This window comes from Melospiza melodia, chromosome Z, assembly GCF_035770615.1.
Source record: "Melospiza melodia melodia isolate bMelMel2 chromosome Z, bMelMel2.pri, whole genome shotgun sequence".
In the NCBI taxonomy this organism is placed as follows: Eukaryota; Metazoa; Chordata; class Aves; order Passeriformes; family Passerellidae; genus Melospiza; species Melospiza melodia.
In genome coordinates this window covers 78,095,869-78,113,345 of record NC_086226.1, presented here as the reverse complement: position 1 = coordinate 78,113,345, position 17,477 = coordinate 78,095,869, and the positions used below count along the sequence as shown (strand labels likewise).

General features: G+C 49.0%; 1 protein-coding gene across 1 annotated transcript; it reads left to right on the top strand.

The window, feature by feature from the left end:
- Positions 1–11,290: 11,290 nt before the first annotated feature.
- Positions 11,291–15,298, top strand: KLF4 (KLF transcription factor 4). The gene is made up of 4 exons (XM_063180458.1): positions 11,291–11,401; positions 11,541–12,426; positions 12,510–12,674; positions 14,167–15,298. Exons 1-4 carry the CDS (start codon positions 11,306–11,308, stop codon positions 14,340–14,342), a joined length of 1,323 nt encoding a protein of 440 aa, XP_063036528.1. The 5' UTR covers positions 11,291–11,305; the 3' UTR covers positions 14,343–15,298.
- The last annotated feature ends 2,179 nt before the right edge of the window (positions 15,299–17,477 follow it).

Sequence of the window (17,477 nt, the reverse complement as noted above, 5' to 3'; positions counted from 1 at the left end):
GGAACTGCAGGACAGTCACAGATTGGGAAAGGGAGTGGATCACTTTCTCTGAGGCACCACATATCCAGAACAAAGCTTTTGGGTTCATTGCTTTAAGAGAACAAGCAGGAGGGGGGAAAAATGGTGTAGTAAAAAGCTTGGGGAAGAAAAAGAGACCATCTCTTTTTATCAAGATCATACACATGAACCACACTCTGACACCACCTACTAATCAAGATCTAGAAATTGTACTGTAAAGCCCTCTCAGGTTTCCTTGAATCTTAACACCTCTAATGCTATTTATTTCACACGCAGTACAAATCTCCAATAAACATTAAGAAATTATGTAGAGGACTGGCTTTTTCTCAGAAAAAGAAAAAAAAAAAAAAAAAAAGAAAATACCACTATGAGTGAAGTCAGTGGCACCAGGCCTCACCACCTCTTACTAATCAGTTCAGCATCGTTGAATTCAGATAATCTCAGCCAAAGATCCACCAAGCAAAGCAACATCACATTACTATCCCATGTCTTTTGCTCAATTCATTTCCTGTGGATTCCCTAAACAAAAACAAAAACAACAACAACAACAAAGTAAGGCTGTGAGATACGCTATTGATAAGCCTGCATAAGAAAAAAAAAAAGCAGAATCTTCTTTTTTAGCCACTTTTTTAGCTTTTCCCTGCCTCTGCTGGAACTTGGCAGCTACCTGGGTGTTTGCTGCCCTCCACAAGAGGCTCATTCCTGGAGTGAAGTCATAGGTCTGTGCTTACTCCATTGAGCATTAGCTTGGAGATGACTCTGACTCACAGGTTCAACACTGCGACCTGACTGCTGCATGACAGCCTGCTAGTTTTCCTTCTCTCCAGAATTTCAGAAAAAATACCCCAAAACTTATTCATGCCACAGCTAATACGTTCATCACTCTCTGTTTTACTCTACACTCAAAATTGCTCCAGGAAATGCCACTCAATCACTTCCTTACAACAATAAAAGATTGCTTCTTTTCCTTACAATGCCACACCTAGCACAATGTAATTCTGGGGCTAAAAATCATCCTACATTCACCAACAACATTAACTGAGCCCTTACATTAAATACGAATATTTCAATATTTCGTTCACAGTACTTAAATTTTCCACGTGATACTTTGAACTACTGCTCAGGGTGCTTCCAGCACATTGTGGTCTTGAGCACTGTTAAACATCTGGCCATGGAATTCAATGTTTGTCCTTCAGGGTGATGCTTTCGGTGTGCCTGCATAACCCTGTGGGACACAAAAGCTGGGTAGGTGTCTTCCATACCTGCATGAACAGTGCAGAAGGGAACCACAGATGGCTGAGGAAGGCTCCTGTGAAATATCAGGAGAGAAGGGGTCAGCCAGTGGTGATGAGCACACAGAGAGCAGCAGGAGGATGGGCAGTCAAAACCTGCTGTGATAAACACCTGCAGCAGCCAGGGGCTGCCAATTCCAGCACCAAGGAGTGGGGTGGAATGAAGAGAAGGATGTAACGCACCAACAGAAGGAGACTGAGTCAGGAAAAGTTCAAATCATGTCTGGAGACATCTCTTTGTCATGTCCTCCCTTAGGCTGCTGGACTGTGAATTCAAGCAACCCACAGCTTTTGAGTCACTGCAGAGCAGACCCAAGAGCTGGGATGGGGAGGGAGCTCTTGCACCCTGATGCAAATCCTTTATTCTGAAGTCTTATTGCACGTTTTTCCACCATAAGCAAGACAGCTGACCATGTGCCAAGCACTCCAGGCTGCTCTTGAGAAATATCTCATGCAGCCTTCTGGACACCTGAAACACACGGGGTTTGTCTCGACAGTCATCCTGTAAAACTCCTCCTGCCTTCCAAGAACTTGGGCACAGGTGGAGATGTCACCAATTTTCCTAATTTCTGATGGCTGAAAGTCAGGCCAGGATTTTCCCAAAAGGAAATGTGAGTAAATTCAGTTGGCCTTGCTTGGCAGGGTGCTCGTTGTGGTACGTGGGGCTCTGCCTGTCCCAAGGCTTCACCAGGCTGCTGAGGAGGCTCCTCTCACCCAAATTATGACAGCTCTGGGATACAGGAAGAAAAAGAATTTTTTTTTTTTAAATAGAAATGGGAATTTTTTCAGACAAGATGGCAGGCAGGATGGACCTCTGAGCAATCAGGTTGAGTGGAAGATGCCCCTGTCCGTGGCAGGGTGGTGGGAGCAAGATGATTTTTAAGGTCCTGTCCAACCAAAACCATTCCATGATTCTGTGATTCTGCACTTAGCTACCTAAAGAAGAGAAAATTGAAGAAAATGGGGGGAAAATGGTGGGGGGTGGGGAATAATACTAAAGAAAATATAGGCCAGGGACAACGTGAGAGAGTCAAAACAGCAAAACAACACCAGTAATATCTGCAAGGGAATAGGCAATGCATAGGAGGCTCAGAGACAGGTGTAGCCTGGAGAGAAAGAGCTCACAGAGAAGCTGCAGATATTGCAATGATAAAATATTGCAAGGTGTGCAATGACAAGGTTTCTGAAATTGGGGTCTGGGATTAAAGGAATCTCTTCTGTCTGTAATATCAAATAAACCACATGCAGTAACCCCCAAGAGATCTCTACCTATCAGCACCTCATGCCCATTTAAAAGGTGGCAGCCAGCTGATTGTCCACCTTACAAGAAAGAAATATGATTTGAATTTCCACAGCCCTCACATCCAGATGATGAGGCTTGCTAGTACCCAACTGAGTGAATTAAAACTCCATAAAATTAAAGAGGTATCTTCCTTTCCTTTACGGTCCCATCATCTCATAATATTTCCCTGGTTCATGACCAAAGGAGAGTGGGAGATTTAGGGTCTCATTATACTTCTGTGACAAAAATGCAAGAATTCAAAGGAGGAGCCACAGGACTTACATACCCCTTTTGGTCACCAAAGTTACAATATAATGCAGGCAGGGCCATTTTACATGATGAAATGTAAAACACTCATGGATTTGGGTGTAAATAAGGTGTCACTTGTCTGGTTGGGAGGTTTTCAGCCACAGCAAAATTTAGTTTAATTTTAAAAATCACAATTGGCACTGAAGGCCAGAGCTGCCAGTGATGTGGTAAGTCCTGTAGCACAGGCCAGATCCCTTTTGGGAAATATCCAAACAAATTCTTCTTCCCCAGCCTTGGCCCACCAAAAGCTTTACCCTCACAGAGGTGATTTAGTGCTTCAAATAGATTTCTAGGCTCACTCTTCCTCTCTCCCTCTCCCTCTGGAGGCAGAGCTACATTCCTAATTCGGTGGGTAAGCTAGGTGTCCACTGAGTCACTGCTGCCTATTGTGTAAGACAATGGATTCGTAAAGCAAAGTAGATTTTATTGATAGAAACATGCCTTGGCAATCAGTCTTCTGAGGATAAAAATCATGGATTCATCTCACAATGAGTATGTCTTCACTCATGAGATGCCAGCATCCAAAATTATTGACTGGTGCAAACAGTCTATCTTAATTACTTGCACATTTTGTTCATAGCTTTGGCTGCATTGGTTCTCTTAAGTCCCAAATCCATGCTACAAAGAGCCTAGCTAATTCACTTTAAAGGAGCTCAGAAGCAAACGCTTCTTTTTGAAAGTTCAGCTGTATAATCCCTCCACAAAGGGATGGTATTCCGCCTGCCTGCCATTAAAAAAAAAAAAAAAAAAGAAAAAAAATTGTGAACAAAACCAACGTTGCAAAACCAGGCACACAACATTTGTGTGCTAACAAACTGGATGTGCCAGCACTGCAGTTGCCCATGCCTCACTGCAGGATCACAAGCTCTGCTCTGTCACCCATGGATTGCTCAGGGAAGGTGCTGCTGGCTGTCAGACACGTTTATCCCTGCACTGAATTCCACCTGGGGCTTCCCATTGCCTCGGCATCCCCCAAGGCCCAAAGCCTGCCCGTAGGAAGCACTTGGCACATGGACTTAGGTGGAATTCAGACTGGCTGAATCTGGAGCCTAATGAGCAGCTACTCCTTATTTTTGTTCCTTCCTCATTGTGCAGAGCGTGGCCCCGGGCCTCAATTACTGCGTGCTATTCAAACCCTGCTCAGAATGCACCACTATTAATTTCCCCATGTTTTCTCATTTACTGATTTCCTATGGCACTTCTTGCCCCCTTCCCTGCGAGCACAATCTGCCTGAAGTGAGCAGTGAATCTCACACTCAGCAAGGATGGGCGGCTTAAACTCTTCTGCTGGTGCAGGGCACCTGTGGTGAGGTGTCCCCCAGGGACAAAAAAACCCAAAACTTATTCAGGGACTGTTTTGTGCCACCAGCTGCCCAGGGCAAAGCTTCTGTGGAAGAAATGGAGCCACCAAAACTCCATTTTTTTGTGCAGTGCCTATGTCAAAAATCTGAGAGCAGTTGCCGTATTGCTTTCATTAAAAGAGCAAAGGGCTGTTATCATAGAGTAATGGGCTCCTGCTGGTCTGTTAACATTGGAGCAAAAGCTGAAGGAATTTATGGAAACAATGTGGAAAGCCTGGTATTTATTCTCAGAGCGAGGCAGCGCTGGTCCTTTCTCCCAGTGTTCCCCTATAATGTCTTTATTCCTGCCCAAATGAGGGGAATATTTATCTAATCATTTCCTCTGCTGGATGCAGGTGCAGGGAAAGAACAGATGTTCATGAATTCAGCACAGCAAATAGTTTAGAAAGACATCTTGGGTGAATCAGCTGTCCAGGTCAATTTATCCACAATGCTGAGTGGGAGGAAGCATTGAAAGATGGCAGAGGTGTTGTTTACTGTCCTGTGATTACCTAGCTCATTAGCACAAATCTAATTGCAAATACTCCTGGTTAAACTCAGGAGCACTTTGCTGCTAAGCTCTCTTATGCACATTCAAATGTATTACACATAAGAAGCAGCTTTCTCCTATATCTTCTATTTTTCTCCTACCCAGCACCTTAATTCTTTGTTAGGAAGCATGTCATCAATTCAAATTACATTCCTTAGAAGCACCACTTTTACTCAAAAAAAAAAAAAAAAAAAAAAAAAACCCTCAGAGATCTATCAGGGAGAAAGGTTTGAAAAATCCTCAAGGAGTGCAGCCAAATTTTACTTGGTGGGTATTGAACCCTGAATTTCTGCAGTATCAGAACTTCCCTAGCAGCAAAATGCCAAGTTTTCTACATGCAAAAGAAATACTGAACACCAGAGCAGGTGTGCCAAAGTCTCCCTGCTCCTATCAGCTTCAGCAACCACAAGAAAAATTAAATTAGTGAGTCCATTAGTCCATTAATGTCATTGGTCCATTAATGTCATTGCTCCATTTCGGAATTACAGTAGAGGGGTGAACTTATTTTAAACTGCCACTGCTTGGGAATGTTCTGGGAAGCCAAATCTGTAGTAAGGTACTTCATTTTTGTTAACAGAAATGGATAATTAGTTAAAGATTACTATTTAAAAGATGAGGAACACTGAGAAAGAAGGGGCTGGGACAGGGAGGATGGGGAAGATCTCTTCTGCATAGTTTTTCTACAGAAAATCATCAAAGAGTAAATCCCCTTCTTGCAGCAAAAAGAGTTATTCTTCCAGGGACACAGATAAATTACAAGTTCCAGAGACAGAAATGCCTTAAAAAGTGCCACACAGTGCCACAGTAATGAGACAATTTGGTCCCAAAAAAGGATGCAGAAGGGTGAATTAATAGTAATACAAGTTCTTGGCCTCTTCAGAGACAGTAGCTCCACAAAGCAGCTTGGCCTTCTCACATATACATTTCCCTGCATCTTCTAGCATATACCAAACCTATCACCCATCAGTGGGGACCATCTGGTTAGCCAGCAGCTGGTAATTTCTCAAATCTTCTCTATTTTTCTGTGACTCCTCCATTGGGTCTGGAAAAAGACAATGCCATCAGCCTCATGCATGAAAAAAAAAAAAAAAAAGAAAATCACAAACAAATAAATAAACAAGAATTCATCCTCTTCGCTGTGTGTGAGTGTCCCCACATTACATGCAGGACTTTGAAAAGGATGCTCATTGTGGAGTTTTTGTCTGCACCAGTCCCACTGTGGGAGACAGTCATTTAAGTCATTGTTACAATTTGGGGAACATCTAAATTCAAAGATGGGGCAAACTCATTAAAAACAATGGCAGATGGGGCTAACTCATCAAAGCAAAGATGCTTACACTCAATAAAATAAAAAAAAAAAAAAAAAAAAGAGAGAGAAAAGAAAAGAAAAAAGCTCTTTGTTTTCCATAAGCAACTGAAGGTATTTTTAAAGGAACACAACAATTCTTGGATTGCTTGAAAGCAGAAAGTTGCTGCATGCTAGTGATCCTGGGTGTTGCTAAATTGTGTGAGGGCAGTGTTTGCCTCTGCCAGAGGCTGGTGAGGTGGAGTGGATGGTACTGGATGGGGGAATCAGCACCTCTGGAATCTCCAACAGGAGTTATCACCCTGAGGGAATCCGGTGGGAATCACAGCCTGACCTCTCAGCTCATCACCGCCAAGCCCACCACTAAACCATGTCCCACATCCACACGTCCTTTAGGCACCTCCTAGAAAAGCAACACAACCATCAACAAGATATGTCCAGGCTTTCAAAAGGCAGCTGAGAACAAGTCTGACCACGGGCGCTGCTGACATTCTCAGCAGCCACATTTATGACCCCCGGTGTGCATGTGCCATCTGTGTATGAGCGCACTTGGTGCTGCTTGAAACCTGCCTGGAGCTGCTCCCAATCTTCAGAGAGGTGCCCTTTGCTCCGTACTGATAACCCACAGGTATAACTGCCAGGTGAGCAGGGGTTTATTTCTGTTTAACAAAAACAAAGCAACCTGCGCAGGAGCGGATAAATAAAGCTTGAGCTCGGCTGTGCTTGGTGAGGAATATACAATAGACAGCAAAAAAAAAAAAAAACCAGATTCCCAAGGACAGGTGTCCCTGAAGGAGAGCCCAGGAGGGCAGTTTGGTGGCCATGGATGGCTCTGGGCTGTCTCATCCTGCTGGGTGAGCAGAGATGCTGTGGGAGCAGGGTGAATCCTCAGCACTGCCCCTCTCCAGAGCATGCCTTGCACACCGGCTGTTTGTGTGAGCTCTCTCACCTTCCCTCTCTTCTCTTGGCAGCTGATTTGGGCGGCATGGGATACAAGAAACCCTCCAGATGCTGCATCTCCTCGAGTTTCACCTGCTCTCCAAAAGCCTTGTCAGGGTAAAATGCAGCAAAATCACTGCTTTTGATGAATCAGCAACAGGGATTTTATTGGATGTAACCCAGAACCATGGATTTGTTCCCAGTTCCCCTTTCATTATGTTGGGCCAGGAATGGAGCAGGGGCCCTGGCAGCTCCTGGCCCTGAAGCTGCAGGGACAACACACTGCAATCCCAAAAATGTCAGGAAATGCGCCTTTTTGTCTGACCCCCCCAGAGCAACACTGTGATACAACCTTTCCCAAAATCTGCAATTCCTGATGCCATCAGCTGCTCCCACAGACAACCAAATCAAAGTGGGGCAAGCAGCACACCGAGAGGCAGTTTGTTGAAAATCAAGTTCCAAACTTAAGCTTTAAAATAAACATATCAAGATAAACAGATTGGTCTTTGTTTCAGGCACAATCGGCTCGACTGTTTTTTTCTTCTTGTTGATGTTCTTAATGTTTTTCAATGTGTGATGCCATTTCCTGAGGACTGTCTCTGCTCCAGAAACCTGCGTTCTTCCTTGGCTTCTCTCTCTCTGCCTTTTGTGGTTTGTACACACAGGTGACCAGTTTTTTAGAGAAATTCTGACTCAGGCTGCACACTCGGTCATTTCTACTCTGCTCTACACTCAGGCCACCAATGTGAGTTGTTTGCACCAGGCAATAATTCCTCTGCCAAAATGGGTGAGCAGCAGCAGTGGCAAGTCTAGGGCAACCCCACTCCCACAGTGAGATGTGGTAAATGTGGAATAAACCTCCTCCTTCCACCTGGGGAGGGAGGGAAACACACAGAGGCCACAGCAGTCTGGCACAGCCAGGGCTGCAGCAGATTCCCTTCTGTCCCAGCACAGCATCATCATCTGGAAAAATGTCATTGCACATCCCAAGGCAAGAGGGGACACAAATTCTGTGCAATTCTCTATCTGAGTTAGGCAATCCCCAAAGCCGGCTTTGAACAGCACGGAAACATGCTGTGTTCTGAGTTAGTGGAAGGAAAGTTTTAGAGAAAATTGGGAAATTTGGAGCAAACTGAGACTTGGGAGAAACGGTCAGCTGGCGACAGAAGGCATGTTAAAATAAATCTGTCCTAAGAAAACAGCACTGAGTTCGCTGTGTAGGCTGGGAAAGCATTAGTTGTGAGCAGTTGCAAACTTCATGCATTTAATTTCCACTCTTGGGACCATTAAATCTCAGTCCTTATCATTTAAGGGAGGAAATCACTATTGTTCTTCATTAGTGAGAAAAAGAACGTGTTGATCTTTATGTGGGATGTTCAAGTGCAGGTGTCATTGGACTTACCAATTCCTGCAAACATCCACTTTTTAAAGCACCCTGCCAACATCTACACAATTAAAAATCAAGACTCAGATGAAAGTGGGCCACATCTTTTTAACATGAAATCTTCACATACCTCACACGTGTCTGCCTGAATTATCCAGAAACATGGCAATCAAATCTATTTTAATGAAAGATTGTGAAAGCAAACCTGTTTTCTTTCAGTCCGCAATATTCAAAACTTCTCTTCCTGGAACCCATGAAGTTCTGGCATTTATTTCAAAGATATCAGATCACTTATCTGCTTCTGAAGCATTCTTGTTCTCCTATTTCTAATAAGGGATGTGATTTTAATTTCGATGTTGGCCTCAAGTGATCCCGAGCTTGAAATTTGGACCAGGAAAACGCTGCATTGCTTGGGAGATCTGTAAATTAACAAACTTACAGCGAGAGGAAACAAAACGAAAAATAACTGATGGGGAAGAAATGTTCAGAGAGCTGCAAATCTCCAACCACATTTAGTGGCTTTCTCCTGAGACTAAGCAAGAAGGGAGGTTTGGAGGTTTGCATTCAGTTTGGATACTCAGAGTGGTTGTTAGAGAGTCTTAAGAGCACAAGCTCTGCCTGGGAGTCACAGCTGGGACCTGCTCGGGGGGCTGAGCAGACCCCCAGCCCTGCTCCTCTGAACGGGCACTGTGCCTCGCTTCCCTTCCTGGGCATCGTCCTGCATTTCAGCAGCCTTCATCTCCCCACACAAATCCTTTCTGTACCTGTGGTTCCTGGCACATCCTCTGCCAGGACACGGACTTCAAGCAGAATTTTAAAAAAAAAGCCAACAAAAAACTCCAAAAATACAACGCTCTGCTTTTTAGCGCCAGAGTTATTAATAATTAACATTCAAAAAACAAAACCGGTAAAACCGGTTCGGCAAAATAAAGCCCGGCATTTTATTATTATTTTAGGGTTTAATTTAGTCATCCTAAGTTACTCGGGCTCATGTTTGCAAATCACGCAGCGCTGGGACTTCACCCCTCCGGCCCGACCAGTTCTGGAGAGCGGCCGGGGGGCAGCGGGGGGACCGGGACAGCGCCGGGGGAGCGGGGACACGGCACACCGGGGCTCCCCGCTGCACGGAGCCCATCGCGCAGCTCCGGGACACGGCACACCGGGGCTCCCCGCTGCACGGAAACCATCCCGGAGCACCGGGACACGGCACACCGGGGCTCCCCGCTGCACGGAAACCATCCCGGAGCACCGGGACACGGCACACCGGGGCTCCCCGCTGCACGGAGCCCATCGCGCAGCTCCGGGACACGGCACACCGGGGCTCCCCGCTGCACGGAAACCATCCCGGAGCACCGGGACACGGCACACCGGGGCTCCCCGCTGCACGGAGCCCATCCCGGAGCACCGGGACACGGCCCGCCCCGTCGGGGATGCGCGGCGCCGGGGCGCGGCGCCGGCTCGCCATTGCCCTCTGGAGGAGCCCGGGCCGTTCTCTGCGGTTCCCCTCGGGGCTGTGCTAAATTTGGGTTGTTTTGTAGTTTTAATTTCTATCTCTTTTTCTTATTTTTTTTTAAATTTTATTTTATTTTACGGACTATTCCCAGCCTTACATCCACTCCCGGGAATGGGGGCTGCCCGACCGCGGCTCCTCGGTCCCGGTGATGGGGGAGTCGAGAATAGCCCAGGGCTGGCACGGGCCAGGTGAAGGACCGCGCCGTCGGGGCGGCTCGGAAAATGAAAAATGGGAAAAGAAAAAAGAAAAAAAAAAAACAAAACCAACAAACAAAAAAACCAAAAAACAAACAAACAAAAAAAAAAAAAAGGTACGAAAGAAAAAAGGCAAAAGAAAAAGTAGAGAAGAAATAAATAAAAAGAAAGTTTATAAGTACACTAAACGAAAAATAGCACGAAGATGCAAGTCTAGGCGGAAGGCGGACAGGCAGAGCGCCCCGGCGGCCGCTCGGGATGCTCCGTCCCACCTCCCTTCGTCCCTCCCTTCCCGACCATTCCCGCCGGGCGTTCCCTCCCCGCCGCCGGTGCGGGAGCCCCCGCGGCGCGCGGGCATCCCCGGCGCGTGTCCCCGCGTCCCGCCCCGCCGCTCCCGCGTCACCGCCGCGCCCGCGTCACGGGGCGCTCGGGGCGGGGCCGCCGCTCGCTCGGTGCGCTCCCCGGAGCCGGCCCGGCCCGCCCCGTCCCCCTCCTTTCTCCCCACATGTCCGTTTGTTGTCGCCGTCGCCATGGCGGCGGGGGCGGCGCGCCCGCCAAGTGAGGTGATAAGAGGGAGCGGCGGCGACGGGACCGCGCAGTGCCGAGCGGGGCGCGGCGGCGGCGGAGCGCGCCCGGCGCATCCCTCCTTCCATCCGGCCCTCCTTTCCCCACTGGCACCACCGCGCCCCGTCCGTCCTGCCCGGCTCCCCACATGGCCGCGGCTCCTCGGGAAACGCCTAGCGCCGCCGCCCTGCCGGTGCCGGAGCCGTGTTGCCGGGCGGCGGCCGCCGCCTCCTCCTCATCCTCCTCTTCCTCGTCCCCGCGGCGCCGCTAGCGCCCCGCGCCCCGCTCCGCGCAGCGCAGAGCTACAAGAAGAAGAAGCGGCAGCAGCAGGAGCAGCAGCCCGGCGCTCCCGCGGCACCGCCCCGGCGGCGGCGCTGCGCCGGCTCCGCGCGGCTGGACGGCGCGTCCGTGCCGCCTTCCCTCCCTGTGCTCCGCGCCGGCGCTCGGGACCACGGCGGCGGCGGCGGCTCGGCGGGACGCCCCGGCACGGATGCGGTGGGTGCCGGCTGCGGCCGCCGCCTTCCCTCCATCCTTCCCTGCGTCCCCTCCGTGCCCGGCCGCCGGCTGACTCGGCTGTGTCTCTCCACCGCAGGCAGCCCCCCGGCGAGTGCGAGATGGCGCTCAGCGGCACGCTCCTTCCCTCCATCGCCACCTTCGCGGCGGGCGCCGCGGGCCGCGAGAAGGCGGCGCGGCCCGCGGGCCCCGGCAACGTGAGTATCGGCGCCGCGGCGCCGCGACACGGACGGGGCCGGGCGGGACGGGCCGGGGCCGGGGCCGGGCGGGGCGGGGGCCGTCGGGGCGGGCGCGGCGCCGTGCGGCCGGCGCTGAGCCGTGCGAATGTCCCCGCAGCGCTGGCGGGAGGAGCTGTCGCAGCTGAAGCGGCCGCCGCCGGCGCTGTCGGCGCGGCCGGTGGAGACGCCGCCGTCGGAGCTGGAAGGCGCCACCGCTCTCGGGCCTCGCCGCGACGCCGAGGAGTTCAATGAGCTACTGGACTTCGACTTCATCCTCTCCAACTCGCTCATGCACCAGGAGCCCGCCGCCGCCGCCATAGTGGTGGCCCCCGCCGCCACCCCGGCCCCCACCGCCAGCCCCTGCCCCGCCGGGCCCTTCGCCTACCCGCTGCCCCGGCCCGAGCCCGCCGGTCTCCTCTACGGCGGCTGCGACGGGGCTCCCGCCGCCGGCTCCGCCGCGCCCTTCAACCTGGCCGACATCACCGACGTGTCCCCCTCGGGAGGCTTCGTGGCCGAGCTGATGCGGCCAGACCTGGACGCGGTGTACCTGCCAGCGCCGGCCGCGCTGCCGCCCCTGGGCAGCCTGCAGGGCAAGTTCGTGGTGAAGGCGGTGGGGGACTACAGCCACCCGGGGCTCAGCCCCAAGAGCGGCCCCGCCGCCCCGCCGCCCGGCGCCGACGGCCCCGGCGCTCCCTACGCCTCCCTGCCGCGGATGTGCCCCAAAATCAAGCAGGAGGCCGCGCCGCCCTGCACGCTGGCCCCGCCGCCGCCGCACGGGAGCAGCCCCCGAGGAGCCCCCCAGCACGACTTCGCCCTGGGCAGCCGGCCGCTGCCCGCCCGGAGTACGCCGTCGCTGGGGCCCGAGGAGATGCTGGGCGGCAGAGACTGTCTCCCCGCCACGCCGGGGCTGGGCCACCCGCCGCTGCCGCCGGGGTACCCCCCGGCTCCGGGCTACCCCGCCTTCCTGCCCGAGCAGCTCTCTCCCGGAGCGCTGCAGTACCAAGGTGAGTCCCCGCGGTGCTGCTGGGGCTGCGGATTGTCCCGGCTTGGGCGCTGGCCGTGCTCACTCCTCCCTGTCCGCCCCTAGAGCTGATGCCGCCGGGGAGCTGCCTGCCTGAGGAGACCAAGCCCAAGAGGGGACGGCGGTCATGGCCTCGCAAAAGGACGGCCACACACACCTGTGACTATGCGGGCTGCGGCAAAACCTACACCAAGAGCTCTCATCTCAAGGCGCATCTGAGAACCCACACAGGTTAGTCCTCCCAGCGCCGGGGTCCGGGGGATGTCCTGGCCTGAGGAACACGGGGTGTGACCCCACCGGACAGTGGAAGGGTTAAAAGCGACAAGGCTTTTCCTTGCTGGGTTTCCGGGCTTTTTTTTTTTTTTTTTTCCTCCCCCCTTGGCTACGTGAAGTCCTGAGCAGTCTTCACTTATTGGCTTGACATTTTGCTTAATGGTTCAGAGTGACTCAGATGTGGGAGCGGGTGGGTTTCTTGCCAAGTCAGAGTTTGTTCCTTCTCTCTTGCTATGTGGCTAGGTAATTAGCAGGTAGCTGGAAGCCGGCAGGGATTTGTTGCTCCGGATTGTGTTCGCCCACTTCTGAGAAGGCAGCAGCCCTCTCTCGAAGATAACTGCTTGCTTTGCTGGTGAAGTGCTTTGCACATGCACCCCTCTCTTGGTTGGCTGTAGGGCAAGAGGTTGTGCACCTCTACAAGTTGTTACTCCCTTTTTGGGAAAACCGAGATAGATTCCCTGTAGAGCAGGGTTTTTTTCAGCTGAGCTGGCAGCACCGATGAGGTGCCTCACCCACCATCTCCCCCTGCACCGGCAGAGTTTAATTGTCGATTATCCAGTGCTAGAATTGGGATAAAATCTTCCCAAAGTGTGTGTGTGTGTGAGCACAGTCTCTAACTTTGCAGCTGAGTGCAGAGTTGCAGTAACTGAGCTTGTGAAAGCAGGTACAGCACACGGGTTTCGCCAGCGTGGGCATTCCATAACAGTGACTAAATAACCTGGGAATTTGTATAATTTGAATCCTTGGGTTGTGAACCTGATTCAAAACTTTCTCCCGAAGGGGAGATGGGAAAGGGAAAACACACTGGTGCAGCAGTAGTTAAGCTATGTCTTCGGGTAATGGCAGAAAGGGGAAAAAAAATTGGGCAAGTGATCAGTGAAAATCTGCCTCAAGCCAGTCAGCACCATCCCCAGGATGTGTAGGACAGGGAGTTTATAATTGTTGGGGAAGCTCATCTTGCTATCGACAGTAGTTTTTGTGTAATGAAGACACTAGTAAGACTGAGTCCTTAATCAGGCAGAGCTAATGAAAACAGTTTCCGGCTGTTTTTTTCATTCTTGAGACCTACAATTATCTAAATACGTTGTCTGCTGAGCTATTTCTGGTTGCTATTTTGATTGTGTAACACCGCCAGCAAAAATACACACTCAGGTGCTCTGAAGCCTGGTGTGCAAGGCAGTGAAAATGAGCATTTCAGTGAAGATTTAAGTGACACTAGCATTTCATAGCACCTTGAAAAGATGTACATCTTGAGAAGACAGCCTTGCTGTTTCAGTCTTCTAGTCTTTGTAGTTTGTTTGCAGCTGCTTCATGGAATTCATTGCTTTTGACCACTCTTTGCTTTATCTAGGACTGCTTGAAAGAAGGTGCTACAAGTGGTAGCCGCACAAAAAACCCCAAAATTCCTGCGTTTCACTGCTTGTTTTTTGGTTTGTTTTTTTTTTCACAGGTGAGAAGCCTTATCACTGTGACTGGGAAGGCTGCGGGTGGAAGTTTGCCCGATCCGATGAACTCACCCGTCACTACAGAAAACACACGGGCCACCGCCCTTTCCAGTGCCAGCGCTGTGACAGAGCCTTCTCCAGGTCGGACCACCTCGCCTTACACATGAAGAGGCACTTCTGATTTGGGAAAGCAGTGGATCTTTCCCCCGACTGCCGCAGAGATTCAGTATTTACAGCACAAGGACTGTCTTCCACGAGACGGGGAGAACTCATTTTAAGATTTTAAGCACTACAGATAATCGAGGTGAAGTCTTCCAAAGAGTGGAAAAGAGGGATAACTGCATATGGACATTGCAACTTTCTTTTTTTTTTTATAGTTATACACTTAAGAGAACCAAAGACGTTGGGGGTCAATGACTGGATCTTCTATCATTCCATTTGTAAATCCAACTTGAATTATTTCTGGACTACAGAATGCCAAGGAGTGACTGGAAGTCACGGATATCAGGGTTAAACAGACTGTATGTAGTTCGGAGGGTGGGGATATTACACAGGGAAATTACATTCCCTTAATTTCCTTTCAATGCAATATTAGATGTACATGTCATCTTGTACTTTCTTTTTTTTTTTTTTCTTTTTCCTTCTAAAAGCCATTACAATGTTAAAAGAGGAGGAAAAATTCAGGTACAGAATTATATTTTAAAAGCCTATTTCATGGTGCTTAGTGACTGTTGGTTCTAGAGGTACCAAAAACAGGAAGCCAAAGTTCTCAAACTGCTGCATATCTGACAAGGAACTATTTTTTATCTTCCGATTGCCAATTATGACCTAAATCAGGTGAATAACCCTGGTTTATCTTTTTTATTAAGAAAATAACTTTATGCAGACAGTCTGTAATGCACTGTGGTTTCGATGTGCAATAGTTTGTACAATGGTTTATTCCCAAATATGCCTTAAGCAGAACAAATGTTTTCTATATAGTTCTTTACATAATAAATATGTAATATAAATTTAAGCAAACTTCTATTTTGTATATTTGTAAACTACGAAGTAATAATGAACATTTTGTTGGAATTTGTATTTTACATATTCAAGGTGAAAATAAGTTTTAAATAAACCTATAATATTTTATCTGAACGGTTGCTCTAGTTTTTTTCTGTGTATGGACATGGCCAAAGGAAGTTTGTTAGGTATTTGTTGGTGGTTGAGTTTACCAAGGCAAGGAGGGGGTGGTGGCAGTATGCTTGTAGTCTCAAGACTCTGAAAGACAGGATTGTGTAAGTGCAGTGCTGATGTAACATCTCTTTTTTGGGAAAAAGGTGTATGGAAAGTTTTTGCTCTGGATGTCGAGTTGGTCCTTATCTCACCTGTATGTAATTTACAATTTTTAAAGTGACTCAGTTTAAATGATTTTTTAGAGGACATAGTTTTGTTGAGGACATAAGACCTTGTGCATCTGATGATAACAAATCCTAGAATTATTTTCATTTTTTTAGCAGTCTTTTCAGCAATTAAGGATTCCCATCTTCATTGCCTTGGATTTCTTAGGCAAGCTGGTGTACCCACCTCAGTGTGAGCAAAGGAAAACCCACTCAGTAATGTCGGGCAAAGAAATAAACTCATATCGGAGAATAAAGGATGCGCTCACACAACTCCGCTTAATCACCCGCACGGAGTGAGCTCTCTCTTGGAACCTGCTGTGTCCTGGGAGCCCAGTCACTCCACGAGGAGCCAGGATTCCTGCCGGAATGCACGCGCATCCGGGGAAGGCTGACCATGCAGGGGCTGAGGATGCGTTGCTGCGAGGCGCCCGGCGCGTGCGGCGCCGCAGCTCTGGGGGCGGCGAGCGCGCCCCGGGTCACCGCCAGCCCTGCGGTGCTTCTCCTTCGGGACCTCGTCGTTCCAGCTGCCTCGCAGGAACGCGCGGCCAAACAGATGTTTTCCACGTTACTGCCTGGGTGAACGGGACCTGGTTTTCTCGCTGCTCTTCGGATGAAAGGGAAGAAGCGATTCCTCTTCAGCTGATTCGTAGTGTCTGTCAGATAGGAATTTGGGTGTATGTGGTGCACAATAAAGCTGAGGGGGGGAAAAAAAAAAAACAGCACGCAAGAGGCTTTTGTATCTTTGTAGTAGTTAAAACAAAATGGCAATATCAATTTTTTATGTCCTAATGTGCCTTTGGAATGCTACTAAAGTCCAAATTTCGATGTGGTGTTTGTGTAGGGACCGTTGCCATTTCTCCCTCAGTTCGTGTAAGTAATATAATGATGCAGAAAATATTTCTCACCCCTTATCGCCTAGGCATGCTTTGTTCAACTGAAAGCTATCTTTGGTGATTTGGTTTATAGGTAACACAGGGAGTAGGGAATGTCTTGTTTGGTTTGCAAATAGCAGGCATTTAAAGCTAAATTAAAGTTATGAGTCATCCTTTATCTGAAGCTTTTTCCATGTGAAAACTTTTTTACAATTAAACCAGGCATTTTTTTTACCTCCTCTGTTGCTCTGCCTGTGAATTCTGGATGAGAGATCCAAGGTCAGCATTGAAACTGGCGTGTGCTGAGGGCCTGAAATTTCATTGTCCCATCCGATAATGCTGGAGCACACTTGGTAGGTGTAGGATCTCCTTTGTATGGCTGCCATGCAAAACCTCTTACATAGGTGCAAGTTCTACGTTCTAGCACATCTGTGAGTACAGAAATCTGAATATTTCATCTGGGAAACTGGTTTCTTTTGCTTTTCAAGCATTCTGTCATTATACACCCTTAAGAATTTTGTAAGGCAGTGTAGCACTTAGTAAGGCATTATCTGCTTCAGCCAGCTTCAGTTTTTGCTTGATGTTTTTATGGACCCTAGGTTTCTAGTTGCATGAACAATGGTATTCTTGAAACAGAGCATTGTTCCCTATTCCACTTGAATTTTTTTTTAAATTCCTTTTTTTTTCTCCCTGATCCTAACCAAACTGTCTTCATGTATGAATTTCCAGACTGAAAGAGACAGGACTGTAACTTTGTATTTAAAAGGAAATGCTGCTATGTCTTTAACCATTTCAAAATCAGGTGCCAACTGCTCACTTTTTGCCATGCAGCATTCAACACATGAGAGGCAGTCCTTACTCTTAAGGAGGTCTCTGGGGGAAATGCTGAAATGAGCAATGCTCAGGTAAGTAGAGCTGGAAACAGCACGGTGTGTTTGCCACCTGTTTGTTTCATCGTGTCTGCGATCCTGGAGTTGCACTTAGGTGCAGGATTGCACATGGATGCAGTGAAACAACACATGTATCAAAAAGCGTATCTCATAAAAACATATGTAAAACACC